Below are 22,863 nucleotides of genomic sequence, written 5' to 3' on the forward strand. Positions count from 1 at the left end.
ACAAAACATTTTTTTTTTATTGTCTCTCTCTCTCTCTCTCTCTCTCTCAGAACAATGCCTCCAAATTGTTGTTGGCTATCATGGAGAGTCGCCATGACAGTGAGAATGCTGAGAGAATCCTGTACAACATGAGACCTAAGGAGCTGGTGAGCCCGTTGTCCCCACAAGACTATGTGTGCACACAAGTCCCCCCAAAAATCAAAATTGCACCCATAAGTCTCCCCACACAGGTATAGAGCGATGAAGGTAATGGTTGTCTGTGTGGTGGTGAGATCCTCAGGTGGAGGTGATCAAGAAGGCCTACCTGCAGGGAGAGGTGGAGTTTGAGGATCCCGAAGAGGACGACGACAGCGGGGAGGAGGAGGAGCATGATGCTGCCTCCCCCAGGAACGTGGGCCACAACATCTACATCTTGGCCCACCAGGTAGAGGACAGGTCCTAGTTTACCATAATGACACATTTAGATGCACATAGTTTTTTGAATAACCAACCATTTGATCCACAATTGATTGATATTACATTCAACTATCGGACTCAACCATTTGATCCAACCATTTGAGGCTCTCACACAACAGTCAGATGTTGTGTGAGAGAGCGATGAGCGATTTGACCCCTTACTTGACTTTGACCCCTGTAGTTGGCACGCCACAACAAGGAGCTGCAGGTGATGCTGAAACCAGGAGGGACCAACGGAGAGGGAGACGAGGCTCTGGAGTTCTACGCCAAACACACTGCTCAGATAGAGGTAAGTGACATTAGTCAAACACACTCACACAGTGTATTAATTGGATATCTTTAACTGTCATTGAAAAAGAAAAATGCTTTTGCCATAGGGAAGTGTTTCATAATACTGGTCCTGTTAGTGCTAGTGCAAAAAACAAAATATGCACCCCTTTGGGTCCCCAGGACCAGCATTGGGGAAACTGCCATAGAGGGATTTCAGTTCCTCTTAATCTGATGTGGTTTAATTGGAATACTCAAAAGCCTGGAGCTAAATTACACTGTCCAGGCACATGAGTGCTCTCCAACCAGGGGCTAGGTGGCTGGTCCACTCCACACCCATAGAGCTGACATTGACTGAGTGTGTTCCTGTGTGTCCTCCTCTCAGATTGTGCGTCATGACCGAACCATGGAGGAGATAGTGTTCCCTGTGCCCAACATCTGTGAGTTCCTGACCTGTGAGTCCAAACTCAGGGTGTACTACACCACTGAGAGGGACGAGCAGGGCAGCAAGATCAATGACTTCTTCCTCAGCGCAGAGGACCTCTTCAATGAAATGAACTGGCAGAAGAAACTAAGAGGTAGCTAGCTCTTCCAAATGGCTTCTCAGGACTCATTTATATTACTCTACTTCCACTGAAATTTGACTGCATTAACTAGATGCAGTCAAAAGAAAACATTTAGTAAGAAGTTATGCCAAAACTTCGTAGTAATTCCTAGTGATCTAATGATGTGACCCAGAGGAGCTGTCGCAGGGCTAGTATTAAGAGAGCCAGTGTCATCCTCTCACTGTTTCGACAGAAGTTAGTTTCACTTTTGCGTAATTCCTTTTGAATTCAATCACTTTTTGACAGCATCCCTTTTGATTTAAACATAATTTTACATACATGTTTGCCTATGGAAGAAGTGGTCAGAAAGTGACTCAAAGTTGACACATTTTTCACACCATACCATGAGACGTCTTAATCACTAGAAAATATAAACGGTTGAGTTTGATATCATTTAAAATTAGTTTTAAACCTTTGGGATTTTTGCAATGAGGCCCATTATCTACATGCCCAGAGTCAGATGAACTCGTGGATACCATTTTTATGCTATCCACTGGAAGTCTATGGGTATCAACTAGCATGCTATCAGATACCCGTAGACTTCCAGCTAACGCTAGTTAGCATTGGCTCGCAAAACTACCTCCAACTTCCTTCATACTGGACACAGAGACATAAAAATGATATCCACGAGTTCGTCTGACGCTGGGGAAGTAGATAAAGGGCCTCATTCTGTCTGTTCTAATATCTATATTTCTATGAGATTTCAATATGTTTCCTTTTTGTAGGATTGACAGTATATAATTTAAAACCACAAATATTCCCATTCAAGTCAACATTATCTGATATGTGGACCTCAACCATCTTTGTGGTTAGAGCCAGTTTGCGCCGTTCTGTGAAGGGAGTAGTACACAGCGTTTTACGAGGTTTTCAGTTTCTTGGCAATTTCTCACATGGAATAGCCTTCATTTCTCAGAACAAGAATAGACTGACGAGTTTCAGAAGAAAGGTCTTTGTTTCTGGCCATTTTGAGCCTGTAATCAAACCCACAAATGCTGATGCTCCAGATACTCAACGAGTCTAAAGAAGGCCAGTTTTATTGCTTCTTTAATCAAAACAACAGTTTTCGGCTGTGCTAACATAATTTCAAAAGGGTTTTCTAATGATCAATTAGCCTTTTAAAATGATAAACCTGGATTAGCTAACACAACATGCGATTGGAACACAGGAGTGATAGTTGCTGATAATGGGCCTCTGTTTACGGAATATCTACATAGGTGTACAATCTGCCGTTTCCAGCTACAATAGTCATTTACAACATTAACAATGTCTGCACTGTATTTCTGATCAACTTTGTGATATTTTAATGGACAAAAAATTTGCTTTTCTTTAAAAAATAAGGACATTTTTAAGTGTCCCCAAACTTTTGAAAGGTAGTGTATATCTTATCCGTTTATCATTTCCAGTGATGAAGACATGGATGTCTCATGGTATGGTGGGGTATGCAAAATAGATACGCCCTAAGCACCTTTATCTCTTGAATGTTTTAGCGTTCAGGTCCAAAAAGTCACTTTCTGAGCAGTACTACAATGGGCAAATATGTATGGAACGTTTTGTTCGATTCAAAGGGGCTGCGGTCAAAAAGTGATTGAATTCAAATGGATTTACCCTAATAGCTCTTCTTTCCACTGTCTGTCTGTCAGTGGGCTGTTGGGGAATTTCCACTTAGGTGTGAAACATCTGTAACTGTATGAATCACTACTAAGTACACACACACACACTGAGCATCCACACAAGCACACACAAACACACACACTGAGCATCCACACAAGCACACACAAACACACACACTGAGCATCCACACAAGCACACACAAACACACACACTGAGCATCCACACAAGCACACACACTGAGCATCCACACAAGCACATGCCTAAACACTTTTTCCTCACTGTCATACAAGCAAGAAAAGTCCCTCATCTATTTGTTATTTTCCAATAAAACCAAACTGAATCAGAATAGCGACACACCAATAGCGTCTATAAACTGTGCCAACAGGCCAGATTGATTGTCAGCTGTGGGGAGGGTACAGCCAGCCTCAGTAGAGGAAAGGTTACAGTGACATGTCTAAAGGTGCTCCTCAACGGTGTCCTAAACCAACATGAACAGCAGTAAAATTATCATATTTGTTCATTTAATGTTTCATTCTATTATAAGAATGTATTTGTGCTTTAGTACTGAGCCGTTCTATTGTTTCACACTTACAGTGTATCAGTGACTCGTACTGTATCACACAGCGCTTAGCCACACACACACACCACTGGCCTTCAGCTATACATACTACAGAATATACAGAGCCTGCTGTACAGTTTCATAACAAACAAAGAAATGTCCAATAGATTCACTCTTATTGGTAAAATGTGTAACTTCATGTTCATTCCCTCCTCTACCTCTCTACCTCTACCTCTCTCTCTCTACCTCTCTCTCTCTACCTCTCTCTCTCTACCTCTCTCTCTCCCTCTCTCTACCTCTACCTCTCTCTCTACCTCTACCTCTCTCTCTCTACCTCCTCTCTTCCTCTCAACTCCTCTTCCCCCTCTCCTCTACCTCTCTCTCTACCTCTACCTCTCTCTCTACCTCTACTCTCTCTCTCTCTCTCTCTCTACTCTCTCTCTCTACCTCTCTCTCTACCTCTACCTCTCTCTCTTACCTCTACCTCTCTCCCGCTCTACCTCTACCTACCTCTCGCTCTACCTCTATCTACCTCTCGCTCTACCGCTACCTCTCGTTCTCCTCTCTCTCTACCCCTCTCTCTCTCTACCTCTCTCTTTCTCTACCTCTACCCTCTCCTCGCTCTAACTCTATCTACATCTACCTCTACCTCTACCCCTCCTCTCGCTCTACCTCTACCTCTCGCTCTACCACTACCCCTCGTTCTACCCCTCGTTCTACCCCTCGTTCTACCCCTCGTTCTACCCCTCGTTCTACCCCTCGTTCTACCTCTCTCTCTACCTCTCTCTCTCTACCTCTACCTCTCTCTCTACCACTACCTCTCTCTCTACCTCTTTCTCTACCCTCCTCTCTTCTACCTCTACCTCTCTCTCTCTACCTCACTCCTCTCTCTACCTCTCTCTCTACCTCACTCTCTCTACCTCTACTCACCTCTACCTCTCTCTCTCTCTACCGCTACCTCTACCTCTCTCTCTCTCTTCCTCTCTCTCTCTACCTCTATCTCTCTCTCTCTCTCTCCCTCTCTCCTCTAGCCCAGCCCGTGTTGTACTGGTGTTCCAGGAACATGTCGTTCTGGAGTAACATCTCCTTCAACCTGGCCGTCCTCATGAACCTCCTGGTGGCCTTCTTCTACCCCCTGGAGGGTTTGCGTGAAGGTCAGTCACCTGCCAGCGACCCTGACCTTTGACCTGACCTTTACATTTTTTATAAACTTTACGGTAATATACTTTTAAACCAAAGTTTCTTTGGAAATTATGGTAACATACTGTACTTTTTTAAACAGTAGCTTACAGGTACTTACTGGCTACCAGTAAGATACTGTAAAAACAACAAGATTTTTTTTACAGTGTATATGCGTGTAGTGTTGGTAAGAAAACACTTTTACAAATAAACCATTGTCTACACGTACTGTAGCTGGTCACTAGGGACATCATCTGTATCTTCAGTCAGTGCTAAGACTCTTCCCTGTACATGAAGGAGTTAAGAGATTTCAGGTTTCCGCTGTTTCCATTGCTGATTCTTTCATGTGTGTTGAGCCATGGTCTGTTTATGTGGGCACTCCGGCCACGGCTCTGTTCCCCTCAGAGAGATCAAGCAAGTTTGTATGTCCCTTTGAGGTGCTGCTGTAGAACATAGGGTCAGAGGAAGGTTGCGTGAGCCGCACACACAACACTGAGGGCCAAAAACAGGAAGAACAGACGGCTCTGGTCTCTGTGGTATGATCCAGCCCAGTTGCACTGCATCACTTGGACTTCTACATGTATCTCAGTGCAACTGGATTGCTAAGATTTTCTCCTTAGTGCTCTTTTGTAAGTGTTTGTAACACAGCTACTTTTGCACTATGGAACATTGAGTGCACAACAACAGTAAATATTTCCAAACGGTGTACCAGTAAGTGTATATATTGGGCATTCTGATCTTTGTGGTTCAGAAATAAAAATATTTTTATTGTGACATTTTGGCCTCAGAAAAGTCACCCACAATCCTTTGCCTGGCCTACCCTTCCCAAACTTCCCCTGACCCAATAATCTCCTACCTTCCTTCCCCTTTGATCCGTTGCCCTGCTGAAATAAAACAGCATAGGCTGGTGACCAGCCTTCGTTGTGTGTTTGCCGGTGACCAGCCTTCACTGTGTTTTGGACACTGGGCGTACCAGCATATGCTGGTCACCCACAAAACCAACATCAAGTCACATTATGCTCGCTTGCAAAGTGATGTCTCATTCCTATTAGAATCTAACCTGAGTGAGGATATCCAACAATTTTGAACTTTGATTCACCCAAAATATTTTTAGAATGACTACTGGGGATAGATGGTGAATGAATGAAACAACCTAAACTGGAACAACCATTTCAGTAACGGGTACAATAAATCCAACTAACATATTGGATTAGTTTAGAAAAATGTATGTTATTTATCTTTGTGTACCATAAGATCAATGAATTGATTAATTCATCAATCAATGTACATGCAAAAACACAGATATTGAAACAAATAATTCTACAACTCAATCTGCAATAGAGCATGCTGGGAAATATCATAATGATGGGCATGGTTTTGCAGACCAGCTTGACCAGCTACTAGACCATGCAGCATATACAAAATATTTTTTTAGGGGTTCCTTGTCAGGGGTGTGGGTGATATGTATAACCATTATTATTGTATTCATTTTTTTGAGTGGAAGGTTTCATTACTGCTGTGATGGTTGTGAAGAACCATCCTGTTATTTCCCTCTCCACCATGTTTTCCTTTTTATGCAATGAAATGCTATACTGTTAAAGTTCCTGTAATTGTATGGTATAACACAGGCAACTGGTTGCAGTGAAAGTAAGGTAAACAACAACAAGTTACTGCATTTTTACAGCTGAATAAAGGTGTTGCTGTAAAATGCTCGTTACTTGAGACGATAACTCACTTGGGATTTAAACTCACAACCTCTCGGTTGCTATTGACCAGAATTTCCTGCTACGCCACCAGGTCTGTGGGTATGACAGAGATTTGCCCACACATTTAATGGCAAGAATACATTTCTGCACTTTGCTAAAATGTGCCCAGAATCAAGTCAATAATTTTCTGATTATCTGACAACACCAATGTAAAAATAGCAGTGCTTGGGAACACTTGATGTAATGTGTGCATAAACATTTTGGGGATTTGAACTTGCAAGCTTTTAGGTGGAAGTGCATTACTGTTTTAGCAGTGCCACCAGGCACATCTTTATTACCAAGAATGTATATCCACACACTCTCAATATTAGGATACAGTTAGGATACAGTGTTGTTCCCTGGGGTACAAAAAGGTCAAAGGTACACATAAGGTACCTTCAGAGGTACACATAGGAACTCACCGGGTATTGGTTGGTTCCTTTTAGGGTACATGTGTGGATAATCTAGTATAATGGTTCATTTTTTTACCCAATATTTGGAATATAAGGTACTATCACCACTGCATTTTGATATGTAGGTGGGGGCAATGTATCAATGGGCTATTAGCATATTTGGGCGGCTTTTTGTAATATATTTTTGACGACTGTCAGTGGAAGTGTAGTACCAGTTTAGGTGGTTAATGGTTATGTTGTCGAAGGTTGAGTACCTCTTTAATCACTGTCAGTTCTGCAGTCTTTGTTAGAGCTTGTGACATTAAAGAGCTGCACTGTTAAGAGGTTACTGTTTAAGTTAGGTGCCTGGAAGTTGCTGTGAATTTTGTGTTACCCAATTGGCAACCAGATGTCAGTAAGTTATTGTAAAATTCACAGTAACTTAATAGCCAGTAACAGCTAGTATCTCACTGGCACCCAGATGTCGTTAAGTTATTGTCAAATGCACAGTAACTTACTTGCAACTAGCTGCCAGAAGATCAGTGTACCTTCACCGAACTTTCCTGATTACAAGAAAGCTTCTAACATTAGTTGACAACTACTAAGCATTCTTTGTGATGAACACACTTGGCACCCCACCTTTCCTTGCCTCAACCTCTTGGTTGGCAGCAAACTGACCTTCCTGCCATACCATCAGGTCAGTGAGCGTGACAGAGATCAGCCCAAAAAAACACAATGAAGGCTGGTCACCAGTGAAAACACAACAAAGGCTGGTCACCAGTGAAAACACAACAAAGGGTGGTCACCAGTGAAAACACAACAAAGGCTGGTCACCAGTGAAAACACAACAAAGGGTGGTCACCAGTGAAAACACAACAAGGTGGTCACCAGTGAAAACACAACAAAGGGTGGTCACCAGTGAAAACACAACAAAGGGTGGTCACCAGTGAAAACACAACGGAATTTGGTCACCAGGGAAAACACAACCAGGGCTGGTCACTAGTAAAAACACAATGAAGGCTTGTCACCAGTGAAAAAACAATGAAGGCTGGTCTGCTAGCATAAACAGCTAGACCATGCTGTTTTCCCAGCAGAACAAATTAGACCATGCTGGTCAGACCAGCTTGGCCGGCATGGACCAGCTTAAAATGTGTGCTGGTCTATGCATTTTTTTTCTCCAGCAGAGTGACCTCTAGTCACTTGACTGGGATCAGGACTCACTCACTGTCCCTGTTCCTCACTGAGCCATTTAAACACTCCAGCACAACCTTTCATTGGCTTCCGTAAAGCACAACTTAAAGTTAACTTCTTTTGATGCACCCAGTTCTGTTAAAATACTTGAAGAAATGCATAACACTCAAAAACTTCCAAAGCCCTCTCTAATGTGTAAAGTTCATATACATTGGCTCATTGACATTAGTGTTATCCAGAGACTGCTGCTATACAGGCCAGAGATTAGGTAATTACTGGGGCGGCAGGTAGCCTAGTGGTTAGAGCGTTGAACTAGTAACCGGAAGGTTGCAAGATCAAATCCCCGAGCTGACAAGGTATAAATCTGTCGTTCTGCCCCTAAACAAGGCATTTAACCCACTGTTCCTAGGCTGTCATTGAAAATAAGAGTTTGTAAAAGTATAAAGGTAAAATAAGAAAACTGAGTGGAGCAGAATGGCTGTGGGTGAGGCCTCTCCTGTTGACTACAGCAGTATTACAGCATAGTACAGTACGTGCCTGTGTGTGCGTTTCCCTCCCTACAGTACAGTAGAGCTGTGTGAAGAGGGAGAGGGTATCACGTGATACCTTTGGCCTAGTTCTTGTGTGTTTACAAATACACACACTATTTTTGGGGGTTGGACACACACACACCCCTCCAGCAGCCCCCCAGGCAGTCAGTCCAACCCTCATGAATCTTTCAGTATAATATTTTTAGAGGCAGTGGTAGTTATGTAAGTGGCACCTGTCATGTGAGAGGGGGGAGTTACTTTCATTCTCTCTCCTTTCTCTCTCCTCTCTCACTTTCACTCTTGCTGTCTCCTTTCTTTTTCTTTTCCATTTTTGCTCCTCTTCTTCCTTCTTTACCTCTGTCTTCCCTCTCTCTCATGTCGATCTACCTCTTCTCTCTACTTTTCCCTCTCTCTTTCCCCAATTTTCTTCTGCCCTAATTTCCCACCCCCTTTCCTACGCACGCACAGTCACACACGGGCTGGGAATTGCCAGGGACCTCATGATACAATATTATCACTATACTTAGGTGCCGATACGATATCTATTCCGATTCTCATGATTCTATATGTATTGCGGTTCAATATTGCGATTTAATGTTCCAAACATATTGCTCTCTACATGTCTGCTGCAGAGAGACGAGAGAGCATAAGAAAATGAGTTTTGGTCAGTCATGGAAATAAAACTACTGCAAACATATTGGCTCACTATAAAATGGAGGATGAAAAAGTTTTGGCGCAGCTACTTTTTATTTATTTTACAAATCGATACAAAGTATCAATATACTGTAATATCATCCAAATTGTATTGCGATATGTAAATATCGATTTCACCCACTCCCCCCTCATCACTAACACAAACATACACACACCTGCCAGTAGTAAGCTCCTGGTTTAGTGAATGGGGCTGGTTACAGTACCAGGTCTTTGCGTGGCCCTTTTTTACACGCCTAGTTCAGGTTGGGGTAGAGGTGGGGGGGGTGCTGCTGGTGCTGGTGGGGATGCGATTGGTTCGGTAGTAGTGACGGCAGAGCCACATGAAACCCTGTGACTGTCACGTTAATCCAGGATTTACCCCTGGATCAAGGGGAGCATCAGGTAGGCTTCTCTCTAAAGCCCCGCTAAGGAAAACACACTAAAAGGTGTGTCCTACTTTTTTAGGGTGATGTAACATGCTCTGTTTGAGTTCAAAGTGCAGCTCCTCAAAGCCCCCAGCTGGCTGCTGGTAGTCAGAGATCAGGGAAAAGCCTCTTGGTCTTAATGTGCACGGTCATTTTCATTCTCAAGTGCCTTTCAGTATAACTATGAGGTAACGTTATTGCATTATTTATTACATCATTCTTATGTGGAGAGATTGTTGTTTGTAAATGGGGATTGTAGGCTGACAAGGTAGGTGTTTAATGTGTGTGTGTGTGTGTAAGTGAATGCTTAATGGCCCAGTGTACTCAAAATTCAGATTTCCTGTGTTTTGTATCATACATCATTGTACAACCAGTGTTGGCAAAACATTTTCAGTGTGATCCGCTATTGGCTCCTTGTTTTGTCGCTAGAAGTCAATAGGTGACGTTTTGTCAAGGTCACAGCACCAATTGACCAAATTTGCATTTTTGCCCCTCTCACGCATCACACCCCCTCCCCTTGTGCTTCTCTGCCTGTGTGTGCGCAGTTGCTGTGACGCATGTTACACAAACAGATTCTCCTATTCTCGTTTGCGGAAGAATTGAGTGGGGAAAAGTTGCTAAATGCTATCAAAACCATAGAATCTCTCGGTGTCCAAACTCCCCAAAAGCAGCCTGAAAAGTAGCTGAATTTATCACTAGTCTTTTACCAATAAAAGTTGCTGGAGGGTTCTGAAAACTCGCTAAAAAAGCAACAGTCGCTAAGTTAATAGACCAATAACAAAGAGTTCCAAAACTCTGCAAATAACAGCTATTTTTCAGGTGACATATCCCTCCCATTAGGCCCCTCCAAGTAGATCTCTCACTCTGTCCGAGATAAAAAGCTACTTATTTATGTTTCTATTTGACAATTTGTGAAGTCCACAAAGCATATTGCATGTACCCCACTATATAGATTTAGAACCACGGAGAGTTACTGAAAGTCGCAAAGAAAACAGAAGCTCCCGCATCTATTCCAGCACCATTTCAACTTCAACATTTCAACATCATATATCACCTATGTTAAGTCTTATACAGTGACATCTAAAAGATACAAAAAAAGTAGTCTAATCAAAGTAAGCTAAATATGTGGGTGTCCATGGTACTGATTTGTGTGCGTGCGTGCAAGTAGAAAAAGCATGTTGACTCACCCAACTTGTAGAGAATCTCCGATGCCATCCTCCTCTCTTTTTAACGTTGACGAAACGGTCTATGACTCTGTCATACAGTATACGTTTTTTATTTTATGTTGTCCTAGGCTACCTGGCTATGCTTGCTCGCTAGGCTAACTTCCTTTCATGGGCAACATTAGCTAGTTAACATTAGCCTTCTACATCTAGTTACATATTGAACTTCCATCCTCTCAGTCAAGGGGCACAATGTATGGTTGGATCAGAATCACCATTATAATCAATGGCCAGTATGGAGAATGAAGTAAAAGTCCAAATCCCTATCTTCATCCATGGTTAATTTAGGAAAGGGCCAATTTTAGCTAGCTAGCTAATGGAGGACAACAACAAAATGAGATGCAACAATTCAAGTTGTTTCTGTCAATGACGTAGTTCTCTCTCGACGCGATGTGATAGGAGTGAAGCCAAATTATTATCTTTTCACTTTTTTGAGGGGTGTGCCAGGACCATTCGGTTGCGCTCACTCAGCTTAGCTCAATGTTGATTGTCGTTATATTTATACTTTTTCTTTTATCAAGGGAGGCCAAATGCTCGCTGGCTTCCCTTTCATTCAATGCTACAGGCAGCAAAATTGTCATACTCTTTTTGACCAGACAGCATCAGACAGATGGCCTACACATACAGAGACAGAGGGGCGATGTTGTGTGCTTTCTCCAGTGAGATACATTCAGCCTCTTGTGAATTGAAGAAAAATTATGAAAACAGAGAGACAAAAGATACATTTTCATTAAAAAAATACGTTTTTTGGGTTGCCTGGCCTTCGCATCCATTTTTTGGGAAGCCTTCCCTTCGCATCCATGAACACACTCCACTGGCGTGTGTGTGTATGCTTATGTGTGTTTGTGTCCTCGGCAGGTACCCTGGAGCCCCGCCTGTCTGCCCTGCTGTGGGTGGGCATGTTGGCATTGTTGGCCATTGTGGTGGCCATGCCCCAGCCCCTGGGGGTCCGAACCCTCATCATCGCCACCATCCTCCGCCTCATCTTCTCCGTGGGCCTGCAGCCCACCCTGTTTCTGCTGGGAGCATTCAACGTATGTCTGCATGGGGAAACGTGTGTGAATGACTTTATTGTATCATAAGTCACACACGTCATCTTTTTTTCTGTGTGCTCCAATGTGAATGGCCTTGCTAGTCTTCAGTAGCCTCCCCCCACTCCTCCATACCCCCAGCCACACGTACTCCCTTCACGCCTCACTCAACAGCCCATACCCACCCTTCTGCCCACTACCCACATACATTGTCAACATGCCCCCTCCATGCAGACCTCTCTCCAGGGCTCAGTCTGCCTGTGGTGTCAGTCCCTGGCGTGGCTCGCTCACTGGCCTGGCATGGCTTGAGTGTTTGGTCGGTCAGCTGGGAAATGCGCCACTAGACGCTGGAGGCTGACACCCCACCTGCAGCCACCAAAAATTCCTTGGAACGGCCCCTTTCACACGGCCTGCTCCCCTTGTGTCCTCAAATGGGCTCTTCTGCCTTCCTCTCCTCCCTCTGTCTGTCTCCCTTCGCTCCCTGTAGCTGGGAGACAGCTACCCCACACTCATCTACTGAACCTCAGTATTACTAAAACCTACTATACTAAGAACAATCCAATGCTAATCCATGAAATGCCTGTCCTATAGTATCACGTTGTGTCTTATGGTCATCATGGATCATCATGTAGTGCATGTCCAAGGAGAATATTGACAATTTATGTAGAGAGAGACCTAAAATATTCTAAGCCTTGTTTTATAAGACATAATGAAGGCTTATACATGCTTACAACAAGTTATAAAGCATTATGGCTGGATACTTTAAGTCAAGTGTTACCTCCTATTCCATTAATGGTGAGGTCTCACTTGTGAAGGAGGTCTTCTGACCTCAATGTGGGATTTCCTGATTTAAATAAAGGTTAGATAAAATAATGATAATAAATATGAATCTATCCTGTCCCTGCAGGTGTGTAATAAGACCATTTTCCTGATGAGTTTTGTGGGGAACAGAGGGACGTTCACACGGGGCTACAAGGCCATGATCCTGGACGTTGAGTTCCTCTACCACCTCATGTACCTCATCATCTGTAGCCTGGGGGTCTTTGTCCATGTCTTCTTCTACAGCCTACTGGTGAGCACATCTATACATTTACATATATATTCTGTATATTAATATATATCTGCATGGGGTCTTTGTCCATGTCTTCTTCTACAGCCTACTGGTGAGCACATCTATACATTTACATATATATTCTGTATATTAATATATATCGCTGATGGTGAGCACACAGTTACACTTAATAGGAAGCTGTCCAGGGCCATTAGCGTATGTTCTGGTACAGTCTCAGGACTCGTACAATGTGTGCATGCAGGCGTGAACACACTCACACACACACAGGGTATTTAAGGACAGTGGCTTTTAATGAACAGAAACTGGCTTAGGTTATGTAGTTGGGGAGTTGAGTGGTGCTTGCTGGTGTTTTATGTGTCAGGCGTACTGCATGTGCCAGTCTGGATGATTTCCATTCAGTAACTAACTCTGAGGCCCAGGGGCTTTTATTTTTTTATTTAACTTTTATTTAACTAGGCAAGACAGTTAAGAACAAATTCTTATTTACAATGACGGTCTACCCTGGCCAAACCCTCCCCTAACCCGGACGATGCTTGGCCAATTGTGCGCCGCTCTATGGGACTCCAGATCACGACCGGTTGTGATAAAGTCTGGGATCGAACTCGGGTCTGTCGTGATTTCTCTAGCAATGCAACATGCCTTAGACCGCTGCGCCCCTCAGGATGCAGAAAATGTCCATGTGAATGACAGGACTTACATAACTTACTAACTTTTCAGCAGTATATCCTATCATAGAGAAAATGGCTGGGAATCTGCTCTGGAAAAAAGAACAGCTATGAAAGAAAATAGGAAATTATTTATCCAAATGATTCTGTTTTTGGACAATTGTATCAATCCCTCTTACACTTTATCTTTCTAAACCAGACTATATTTATCTGAATACATTTATCGAGGTCACAAAAAAGTATAATTCCAAACAGATATTGAACAAATAATAATTCCTAAATGCTTCCATGCTGTTTCTATATTAGGTCTAACTATAACTCTGTGTTAACTCTGTATTGTGCCTCTCGTGCAGCTCTTTGACCTGGTGTACAGGGAGGAGACTCTACTGAACGTGATAAAGAGTGTGACCCGTAACGGTCGCTCCATCGTACTGACAGCAGTGCTGGCCCTCATCCTGGTCTACCTGTTCTCCATCGTGGGTTACATCTTCTTCAAGGATGACTTCATCCTGGAGGTGGATCGCATCCCCAACACCACCCTGGGTGAGGACAAGGAGGAGACCATAGAAATATAATTACTTTTTGTTTTACTGCTATGGGGACACACAATATTGCAGCCAGTCCACCCATTATGGCATAATTAATCTGAATGGGGATGCCCATTCCATTCCTTCCAATTCTATAGAGGAGACCAGGAATGTTTATTAGCCTGGTCCTAGATCTGTTTGGGCCGTCTAAGGAGTTGGCAAAACAGCGAAAACAGATCTGGGACCAGGCTAGACGTTTATGGTCTGTTGATAGGAGTTGCACATAGTTACACAACAACCAAACTTCCCTTACACCCTGGAAAGCCATAACAGTACAGGGACAAGGAAAACAATATAATAGTGTTATCTGGAGGTGTTGTTCATCTAGTTGCCATTAACACATGTTGCTACCTAACCTGATGTCTTTTATAGAGAACGAAGCCAGTTTGGCCAATGAGCTGGTGTCTGCTGGGATGTGTCTGTCTGAGACTGGAGAGAACAACTGCACCACAGAGCTCCAAGTGGAAGGTACCGTACAATACAGTAAAACTATATACAATAATAATAACCTATGACTTATACAGTGTAAGGTGAAAGGGCAATTAGATATGTTCTGCCTGACTGTGCAAAAGTTCCAGTCAGCCAAAATCATTTCTTAAAGGCCTTTATCAGATTATTGGAACGCGATCATCATCAAGGTGCTTATTTTGTGTGTGTATTAACTCTCTTCCCTGTCACTCTCCCTCAGACTTTGTGGAGGACATGGAGGATGGCAAGGAGCGTACGTGTGACTCTCTGCTCATGTGTATCGTCACTGTGCTGAGCCATGGCCTGAGGAGTGGAGGGGGGGTTGGAGACGTCCTGAGAAAGCCCTCCAAAGAGGTAAACACACAGACCAGACACCCACCAAGCGGGGGGGGGGGGGGGAGGAATTCAGAACCGAGATATACAGTACCAGTCAAAAGTTAGGACACACCTACTCATTCAAAGGTTTTTCTTTATTTTTATTAAGAAGGAAATTAATTATTTTAAGAAGGAACACCTGTTAATTGTGACTAACTCATGAAGCTGGTTGAGAGAATACCAAGAGTGTGCAAAGCTGTCATCAAGGCAAAGGCTGGCTACTTTGAAGAATGTAAAATCTAAAATATATTTTGATTTGTTTAACACTTTTTTTTGGTTACTACATGATTCCATATGTGCTATTTCATAGTTTTGATGTCTTCACTATTATTCAATTAATACTATTATTCAATGTAGAAAATAGTCCAAATAAAGAAAACCCCTTGAATGAGTAGGTGTGTCCAAACTTTAAACTGGTGCTGTACGCGTACGTAAATGGAACTTAATTCCCTTTTCACACACTTTCCTCTGTGCGCATTCTGACCTTTAATTTAAGCATGGGGAAACGCATGTGCCAGCAACCTATGCGTTTGGGGTGGAGATCACAGAAATGTAGGTGTGTCTACAGATATGCTTATTCTGACCGTGATTTAATTTCTTCATAAATACATCATGTTTTTTCACAAGGAAACCATGAATAAGGTGGCGCAGTGGTCTAAGGCACTGCATCGCACTGCTAGCTGTGCCACCAGAAACTCTGGGTTCGAGCCCAGGCTCTGCCGCGACCGGGAAGTCCATGGGGCGACGCACAATTGGCCTAGCGTCGTCCGGGTTAGGGAGGGTTTGGCCGGCAGGGATATCCTTGTCTCATCGCGCACTAGCGACTCCTGTGGCGTGCCGGGCGAAGTGCACGCTGACCAGGTCTCGAGGTGTACGATGTTTCCTCCGACACATTGTTGCGGCTGGCTTCCGGGTTGGATGCGCGCTGTGTTAAGAAGCAGTGTAGCTTGGTTGGGTTGTGTTTCGGAGGACGCATGGCTCTCGACCTTCGTCTCTCCCGAGCCCGTACGGGAGTTGTAGCGATGAGACAAGACTGTAACTACTAATAATTGGATACCACGAAATTGGGGTAAAAAAATATATATAAAGGTCTAGCAAACCTGTCGATTCCAAGTGGAAAAACATCTACTTAATTTTTCCCAATACAAATAACACTATTCTTCATGCACTGTAATTTATAAATTGATGTTATTGATTGATAAGAGCTAGGTAAATGGGTAATTTGTTTGGAGAAGGGGATTGTAAATAAACATAGACATTTTTTCAGATTATTCTTCCTTATGTACACTCGAAATGAACGTGAAACCAGTCGTATGGCAGCAAACTGAAAAACATAGCAACATGACACGTATTTCCGCAGTAACAGTTTGAACATGACACATGCTGCAATACTTGGCCATTGTCATCACACAGTTACATAGTCAGTGCAGGCAATAGGGCTATAACTATTGTACTGTCCTCCCTATTATAATTCTATGTACACCAGTCTTTCAACATTAGAATAGGTTGAAGAACTCGATGTTACAATTTTCGTGCGTAAAGGCTCTCCAACCTGATTTTTTTTCATAAAGTAGCTTAAGGTTCTTGAAAACTTCCCTAAATGTACATATTGTGAAATATCAGAAGGCTTTTTAATCTAAGCATGGCTTCTGAAACAGAGACGAATATGCTTATGTTTTGATGGCTATCTTTCACTGATCTCCATTCTGAACGCATTCTCCATAGGCTACATTCTAATGTTGCGCCAATCAAATGAAAGGTACACAGTAAACCTGATCAAATTGGTAGGCCACCCAGTGGGTGTGTTTTCTGGGATTGAAGAGTAGGATAGCTAAATAAGAGGGAGGACCTGATCCTAGACCAGCACTCCTACTTTGAGATGCTTTGTGAATGTCCAGACCCAGTCAGGTCCAGTTAGACTATAGAGCTCAGTATCTTCTGTAGGGTTAAGCTGATGTTTCTGTATTCTGTATGTTCTGTATTGAAGCTGGTGAGTCATGTCATTACCATCGTTACCAACACAATGTGTTTTCTGAAGCCAGTTAGATAAGAACCATTAAAGTGCTGCTGGTATATAGACTGGAGTGGCTGCGTAACCGGATTCTCTGGACACCTCTTCCTGTAGCTAAACAACTGTACTTTCTGCACATGTGTTATATACAGTAAAAGCATGTTGTACAAACTTCTTGTGTGCTGCAACTATAAACAACATGATCGACATGTTGTACAAACTATGTCAGTATCTAGCTACAACATAGGTTACATCAATTGATGGGAAGTTACAGACCATATAAAACCAAGATCATGTCTTAAAATACATTCAACATAGGCTACCGGTAGACTGATTTATGCATTATTTAACACATGTGCAGAACTTGATACGGTTGTTTAGCTCTGGGGAAGAGGCGTTCTGAGGGGTGAAACRGGGCAGTTCGATACGGTGGGATGGAGGTAGATTCTGGGGGAGTGCCATCAGCAGTCATTTGCGGTGGTCATGGGCCTACCCCCAACCCCACATTGAGGTTTTGCAATAATTTCCTCAGAACCCCCTCCATCTGCTTGGCCTTCTTCCCTGTGTGGGAATCAGTAGGGTCTGGAAATAGCTTTTCTCTGAACTCTGTCAGACCAGGGCTGATGACATAGAACATCGTGGAGAAAGTCTGCTCCTGTCATAAACTGGTACACACACACTAGGTGCCTCCCAAGAAGATCATTTGACCTGTAGCCTACATTTGAAATGAATGTCTGTTTTTGTTTCTTTATAAAAAAAAGCTTCATCCAGAAACTCTGAAATCTATAGCTTTTCTAAAGTTTTCCAGAGGTTTTATGGTGCAGAACATTTTAATCTTTGCCTCTTGAKCTATAAAATGCTTGTTACGGTCCAAAAGAGGTGCTGGAAGAGAGAAGAGCCTGTGTTAGGTTACCGACATTATAGCCTGTTTGCGTAACTGTTTCTTGTTGTTGTAATAGTGTGGCATCTGGCCRCTTGCACTTGTGTTCTTATGTTTCACATCAACACACATGATACATGGCAGATTAGGCTATACCCCTGTTCATAACCAATGCTCCCGTTCTGCCTTTATGTAAAAGCCTGGGCCATGTTCATTATAGGCACCAAATGGAAGAAACGGACTGAAACGAAGAGGGACTACCTGGACCTGTCTAATAACGAATTTCCACTTTCCATTGCAAAATGTTTTTAAATGTTTTTAGTTGTTTACTCAAATGAACACATCCCGGGCCATCACTATAGCTGTGTTGACATTGGCAGTTTGAAGTGACTAAAATCCCATTTATTTGCATATCCAACTCAATGGATATGCACAGCCAAAAAGCACATGGAATCGAATATTTCAAGCCACATATCAAACCACCTTTGTAGGTGGTTTGACATCAGATACAAATCTGATTCCTGGCGATGTGACTTGTGTCTGAACAGTCACATCTGATTTATTTGCCCTCAAGTGGTTTTTAGACTGTTGTTTGGCATTGTTGTTGCTAGCTAGTTACTCTGTTGACAGTTTGACAAGAACATGTGGTAGCTAATTAGCTTGTTAATTGTTTACAAACAAATAAGTGAATGTGCTGGAAAGCTGAACAGCTACCTAGTTAACTAACTTAGTTGACAGCCTTGGCTAGCCAAAAAGGATTTGATTTGAAAGTTGGATCACCTTATCCTTCGAGGCTTTAAAAGTGTTCTTACACTAGGATTTTGAACATTCAAAGCAACTGGGAAACATCCATGGCAGGCATTGTTGTCACCTTAGCTTGCTATATAACTTCTGAGTGATAGGAAGCCTGAGCACACCACCTGCGACTTTTTCTAATCATAGTCGCACAAATCATGTAGCCTAGCCCAAACGCCTATATGTTTTGATAAGGTTTGTCCAAATAACTTAAAATTAAGCACATTAATCCGCTTTACAAGAGGTGTTTAGCCTAACTAGCAGAGTTTCAAGTTTGGGGAAGATAATTTTCACCATTAAAAATGCACCTTTTATAATAAAAGCATTACATGCATAATTGCATTTCCGGTCCTTTTTGATCATGGCATTTTCCGCCAATGGAACATTCGTGCTTATAGCCTACTACCATGTGCGCATTGCTACGCTTATAATGTGAAGAAATAGCCTAATAGTTTATGAACATTTTAAGCTAAATGTTCTGATCTGTTGCGTCAGCCACACTGCGTAAAAAAGCTTTTTTGATGCTAGTGGTTGTATTCATTTGGGATCTATCGCAAATTATGTTTGGACTATGTTTGGAATATTTATTTCTCAGAATAGAATAGGTCGACTTTTGTAMTATGGGGATAGTAGATTGACATAGGCTAGTGCTTTTGCTGTTCGTTAAAATATCCTTTCTATTTTATTCAGGTTTGTTCAATTGTGTTCTTCATACTATAAAATAATGCCATGGAATTCTAACCAAATCTTGTCTGCTAAATGAACTAGTGTAGCCCACAGTCATTTGGCATAGCCAGATAAGGACCTAACATAAGGAAAACTCAGAGTATGCTATTCTGTTCTTCTGAAATAGACTACTTTTTCTTCATATTATGTTTCTTTAGACCTGTCTAAAATCAATAATAGATTTATTGTGCAGGTGTGGGCTATATTACATGGATTTATTAGACTTGTAAAATGTAGATGTTTCAAATGTCTGCATCAGTGGCTTGTAGGCTATGTGTGGAAGTCAGGAGATGCTACATGTGTTTGTTAATTAACGGTCAATTACTGTGAGACCGACCAGTTATTTGCTTGACAATCACCAGCTGAAATTTCGTGACCTCCACAGCCCTTGTACAGTACATGTCGTGACCTGGAGTTTATAATGCTTCCTAACATGTATTATAAGTTATAACCTCTCCTCTCCCTCAAATCCCCCCCTCTCTCTTTCTAGGAGCCTCTCTTTGCGGCCAGGGTGATTTACGACCTGCTCTTCTTCTTCATGGTCATCATCATTGTCCTCAACCTCATCTTCGGAGTCATCATCGATACCTTTGCAGACCTGAGGAGTGAGAAACAGAAGAAGGAAGAGGTCTTGAAGACCACCTGCTTCATCTGTGGTGAGGAGAAATAGCTGCACTGTCTCTAGCCTGAGAAGAACAGAACTACTAGCCATTTTACTGGGGTAGACATTTAGTCTGAATAGTTTTGTTTTCAGTTTGTTAGTAGAAAATTGGCAGATTCGTGCAGAATTTAGTTCTACTTTACAAGATAATCTTAAATGGTTACTTTTTTCTATTTCTAAATAAACTACATGGTGTCACGGTGGTTGAGCATGACCGGAGTGTGTAGGTAGTACAGACACACATATACACACACACACACACACACACACACCCTCATGAGTAAGCACAAGTTCTGCAGACACGTCCTTAGCTTGACCTTCCTGTATGAATGTTAGTTTACTGCTTGCATCACCTCTTTCCTCCCTCTTTCTCTAGAAGACTGAGTCATGGAGGATTCCTTCCTGCCCATCACGCATTTATTCTCTCTCAGGCAGTCAAGTAGTGGGGGCCCAGTGGGCAGCAGATATAATTAGTCCAGGGCCAGTTCTCACACAGTATGATCTTGGATCAGTTTTCCAGGCACAGGCCCTGATCTGTTTCTGAGCTGTATGTATGTGGAGCTGGTCTATGACTCACATGCGTTAGATGAGGCCTGACCAGAGTGGTTCACCATCGCCATGGTTTCCTGGGGGGAACGGAGACAAAGAAGAGACGGGAGAGAGATTAGAAAGATGGTATCCCATCACAKTGCGCGAGGTGGTTCCTCAAGCCATTGACCTGGTCCTCCTCTCAGCCGCTGAAGTAACAGTCAGACTTGCCTTTTGTTCCTCTTCCAGTATACAGTATGTCCATGAATAGAATCCCTATTCTTTACTTCAATGACAATACACCTACTGTAGTAGCAGGACCTAAACAGGTGTCGGAGGATTTTGCCTAGTTAGATCAAATCTAAAATGACAACACTTTCCCACACATTCCTTAAATTCACATGATCATTTTCATATTTTGGAGATTCTGGGAATATGGCCAGTCTGTCCAGGAAGACTAATGTTGTTTAGTCATCAGACTGAGAGAGGGTTCTTTGTTCACAGGAAAGGTCAAAATGCTTCTGCCAGATGCTTGTTAAACACAACACTATATCACAGGATTGAAAGTGCTCCTCTGCTTTCAGGAAGTCACATTTTCCTTTTCTTGGAAGGTCGACAATGGCTTACCCTCGATGAATTGATTTACGATCTTTATCGTAACCCGAACCCTATAGAATAACTATCTTCAAAGTAATAACTCGGGACGTCGGGTTTGAAATGAAAGCTTCTTTTAGTAATACTACTTGTTCACGTTACATTTAACAACTTTTAGATTCTACAAAACAAAAGAAAGTTGCTAGCGAAAGTCAGGATAATCACTTGTCACTTGTACATAACTGCCGCGTTCTCTTTAAACTTCCTGTCGCAAGGCATTCTGGAACTTGCAGTCAAAAGCGTAATCCAATACTAACCAATACAACAAAATATGTATGTAGTTCTCTCAATCTCCAACACACAAATTCTAATACAATTACATATGTAAATAACTAAAGAAAATATCTGTAGATACAGCTCAATGAATTAACTGTAAACATTAACTCTGTAACCCATTAAAGTTGCAACAAACCCCTAGTTTATCCTAGAACCCTTATTAATAATACCCCTAGCATTCACCAGGTCTTCTGTCATATTGACCTAATTGACAGCATTCCTGTGTGTGTGTGTGTGTGTGTGTGTGTGTGTGTGTTTTATTTACTCACAGGTCTGGAGAGAGACAAGTTTGACAACAAGACGGTGACATTTGAGGAGCACATCAAGGAGGAGCACAACATGTGGCACTACCTGTTCTTCATAGTGCTGGTCAAGGTGAAGGACTCCACAGAGTACACCGGCCCCGAGAGCTACGTCGCTGAGATGATCAAGGTGACAGACACACAAACACACACCAGGCCTTTGCTGGCTCTGGACTCAAACCACAATGTCTGACAGGTCATTTGATACAGCATATAACCAGGCTGCCCCACTTACATGAGTGCATAGGGTACACTACAACATGCATCCTATCCTGGGGGTAGACTGAAGTTTGCATGGTTAGGGTATACTGTATTATAGTTGTGATATATAGAGTTGTTATATAGAGTTGTTGTTTGTTCAGGTAAATCCCTTGACTAGCTGCTGACCTTGGCCGCATATTTATCCTCCCTGACTCTCCTTTCAGCACCTAAATGCCTCCTCTGTTGACCTTGTGTGTACGTAGTTGTGTGTATGTAGTGTGTACTGAGTCAGAGAGAAGAACGTGACACATACACACACACGCCTCAACGTAGCTATTTGCCCTTCCGCCCTCAACTGACAGAGATGGCACGTACACACTGAATGACACTGAGTGACTGAATGACACAAACACACTGGATGACAGACACACATTTACATTTTAGTCACTTAGCAGACGCTCTTATCCAGAGCGATTTACAGGAGCTATTTAGGGTTAAGTGCCTTGCTCACGGACACATCGGCAGATTTTTCACCTAGTCGGCTCAGGGATTCAAACTAGCGACCTTTCGGTTACTAGCCCGACACTCTTAACCGCTAGGCTACCTGCCACCCTCTCACACACATTGTGATCTCACAGGATGAGACAAACAGAAATGCAGAGGTACAAGACTTAACTGTTGTCAAACCCCAAAACAGATTAAGCTGTGACAATGAAAACACTTGAAAGGGAATGGGGTTAATTATTGTATTCCTT

The 22,863-nt window shown here is 42.6% G+C and overlaps 1 protein-coding gene across 2 annotated transcripts in view; it reads left to right on the plus strand.

Moving 5' to 3' along the window:
- The window catches only part of LOC111966193 (inositol 1,4,5-trisphosphate-gated calcium channel ITPR1), a 157,992-nt gene that overhangs the window by 131,740 nt on the left and 3,389 nt on the right, over nucleotides 1-22,863 (plus strand). For both annotated transcript variants that reach the window (XM_023990646.2, XM_023990654.2), the window contains 12 exons: nucleotides 51-146; nucleotides 281-424; nucleotides 638-745; nucleotides 1,109-1,301; nucleotides 4,530-4,652; nucleotides 11,735-11,910; nucleotides 12,815-12,979; nucleotides 13,998-14,187; nucleotides 14,604-14,699; nucleotides 14,920-15,053; nucleotides 19,977-20,142; nucleotides 21,877-22,037. In XM_023990646.2, coding sequence (XP_023846414.1) covers nucleotides 51-146; nucleotides 281-424; nucleotides 638-745; nucleotides 1,109-1,301; nucleotides 4,530-4,652; nucleotides 11,735-11,910; nucleotides 12,815-12,979; nucleotides 13,998-14,187; nucleotides 14,604-14,699; nucleotides 14,920-15,053; nucleotides 19,977-20,142; nucleotides 21,877-22,037 — 1,752 coding nt within the window. The remainder of the gene's footprint in view (nucleotides 1-50; nucleotides 147-280; nucleotides 425-637; nucleotides 746-1,108; nucleotides 1,302-4,529; nucleotides 4,653-11,734; nucleotides 11,911-12,814; nucleotides 12,980-13,997; nucleotides 14,188-14,603; nucleotides 14,700-14,919; nucleotides 15,054-19,976; nucleotides 20,143-21,876; nucleotides 22,038-22,863) is intronic.

Source organism: Salvelinus sp. IW2-2015, linkage group LG1 (genome assembly GCF_002910315.2).
Source record: "Salvelinus sp. IW2-2015 linkage group LG1, ASM291031v2, whole genome shotgun sequence".
Lineage (NCBI taxonomy): Eukaryota > Metazoa > Chordata > Actinopteri > Salmoniformes > Salmonidae > Salvelinus > Salvelinus sp. IW2-2015.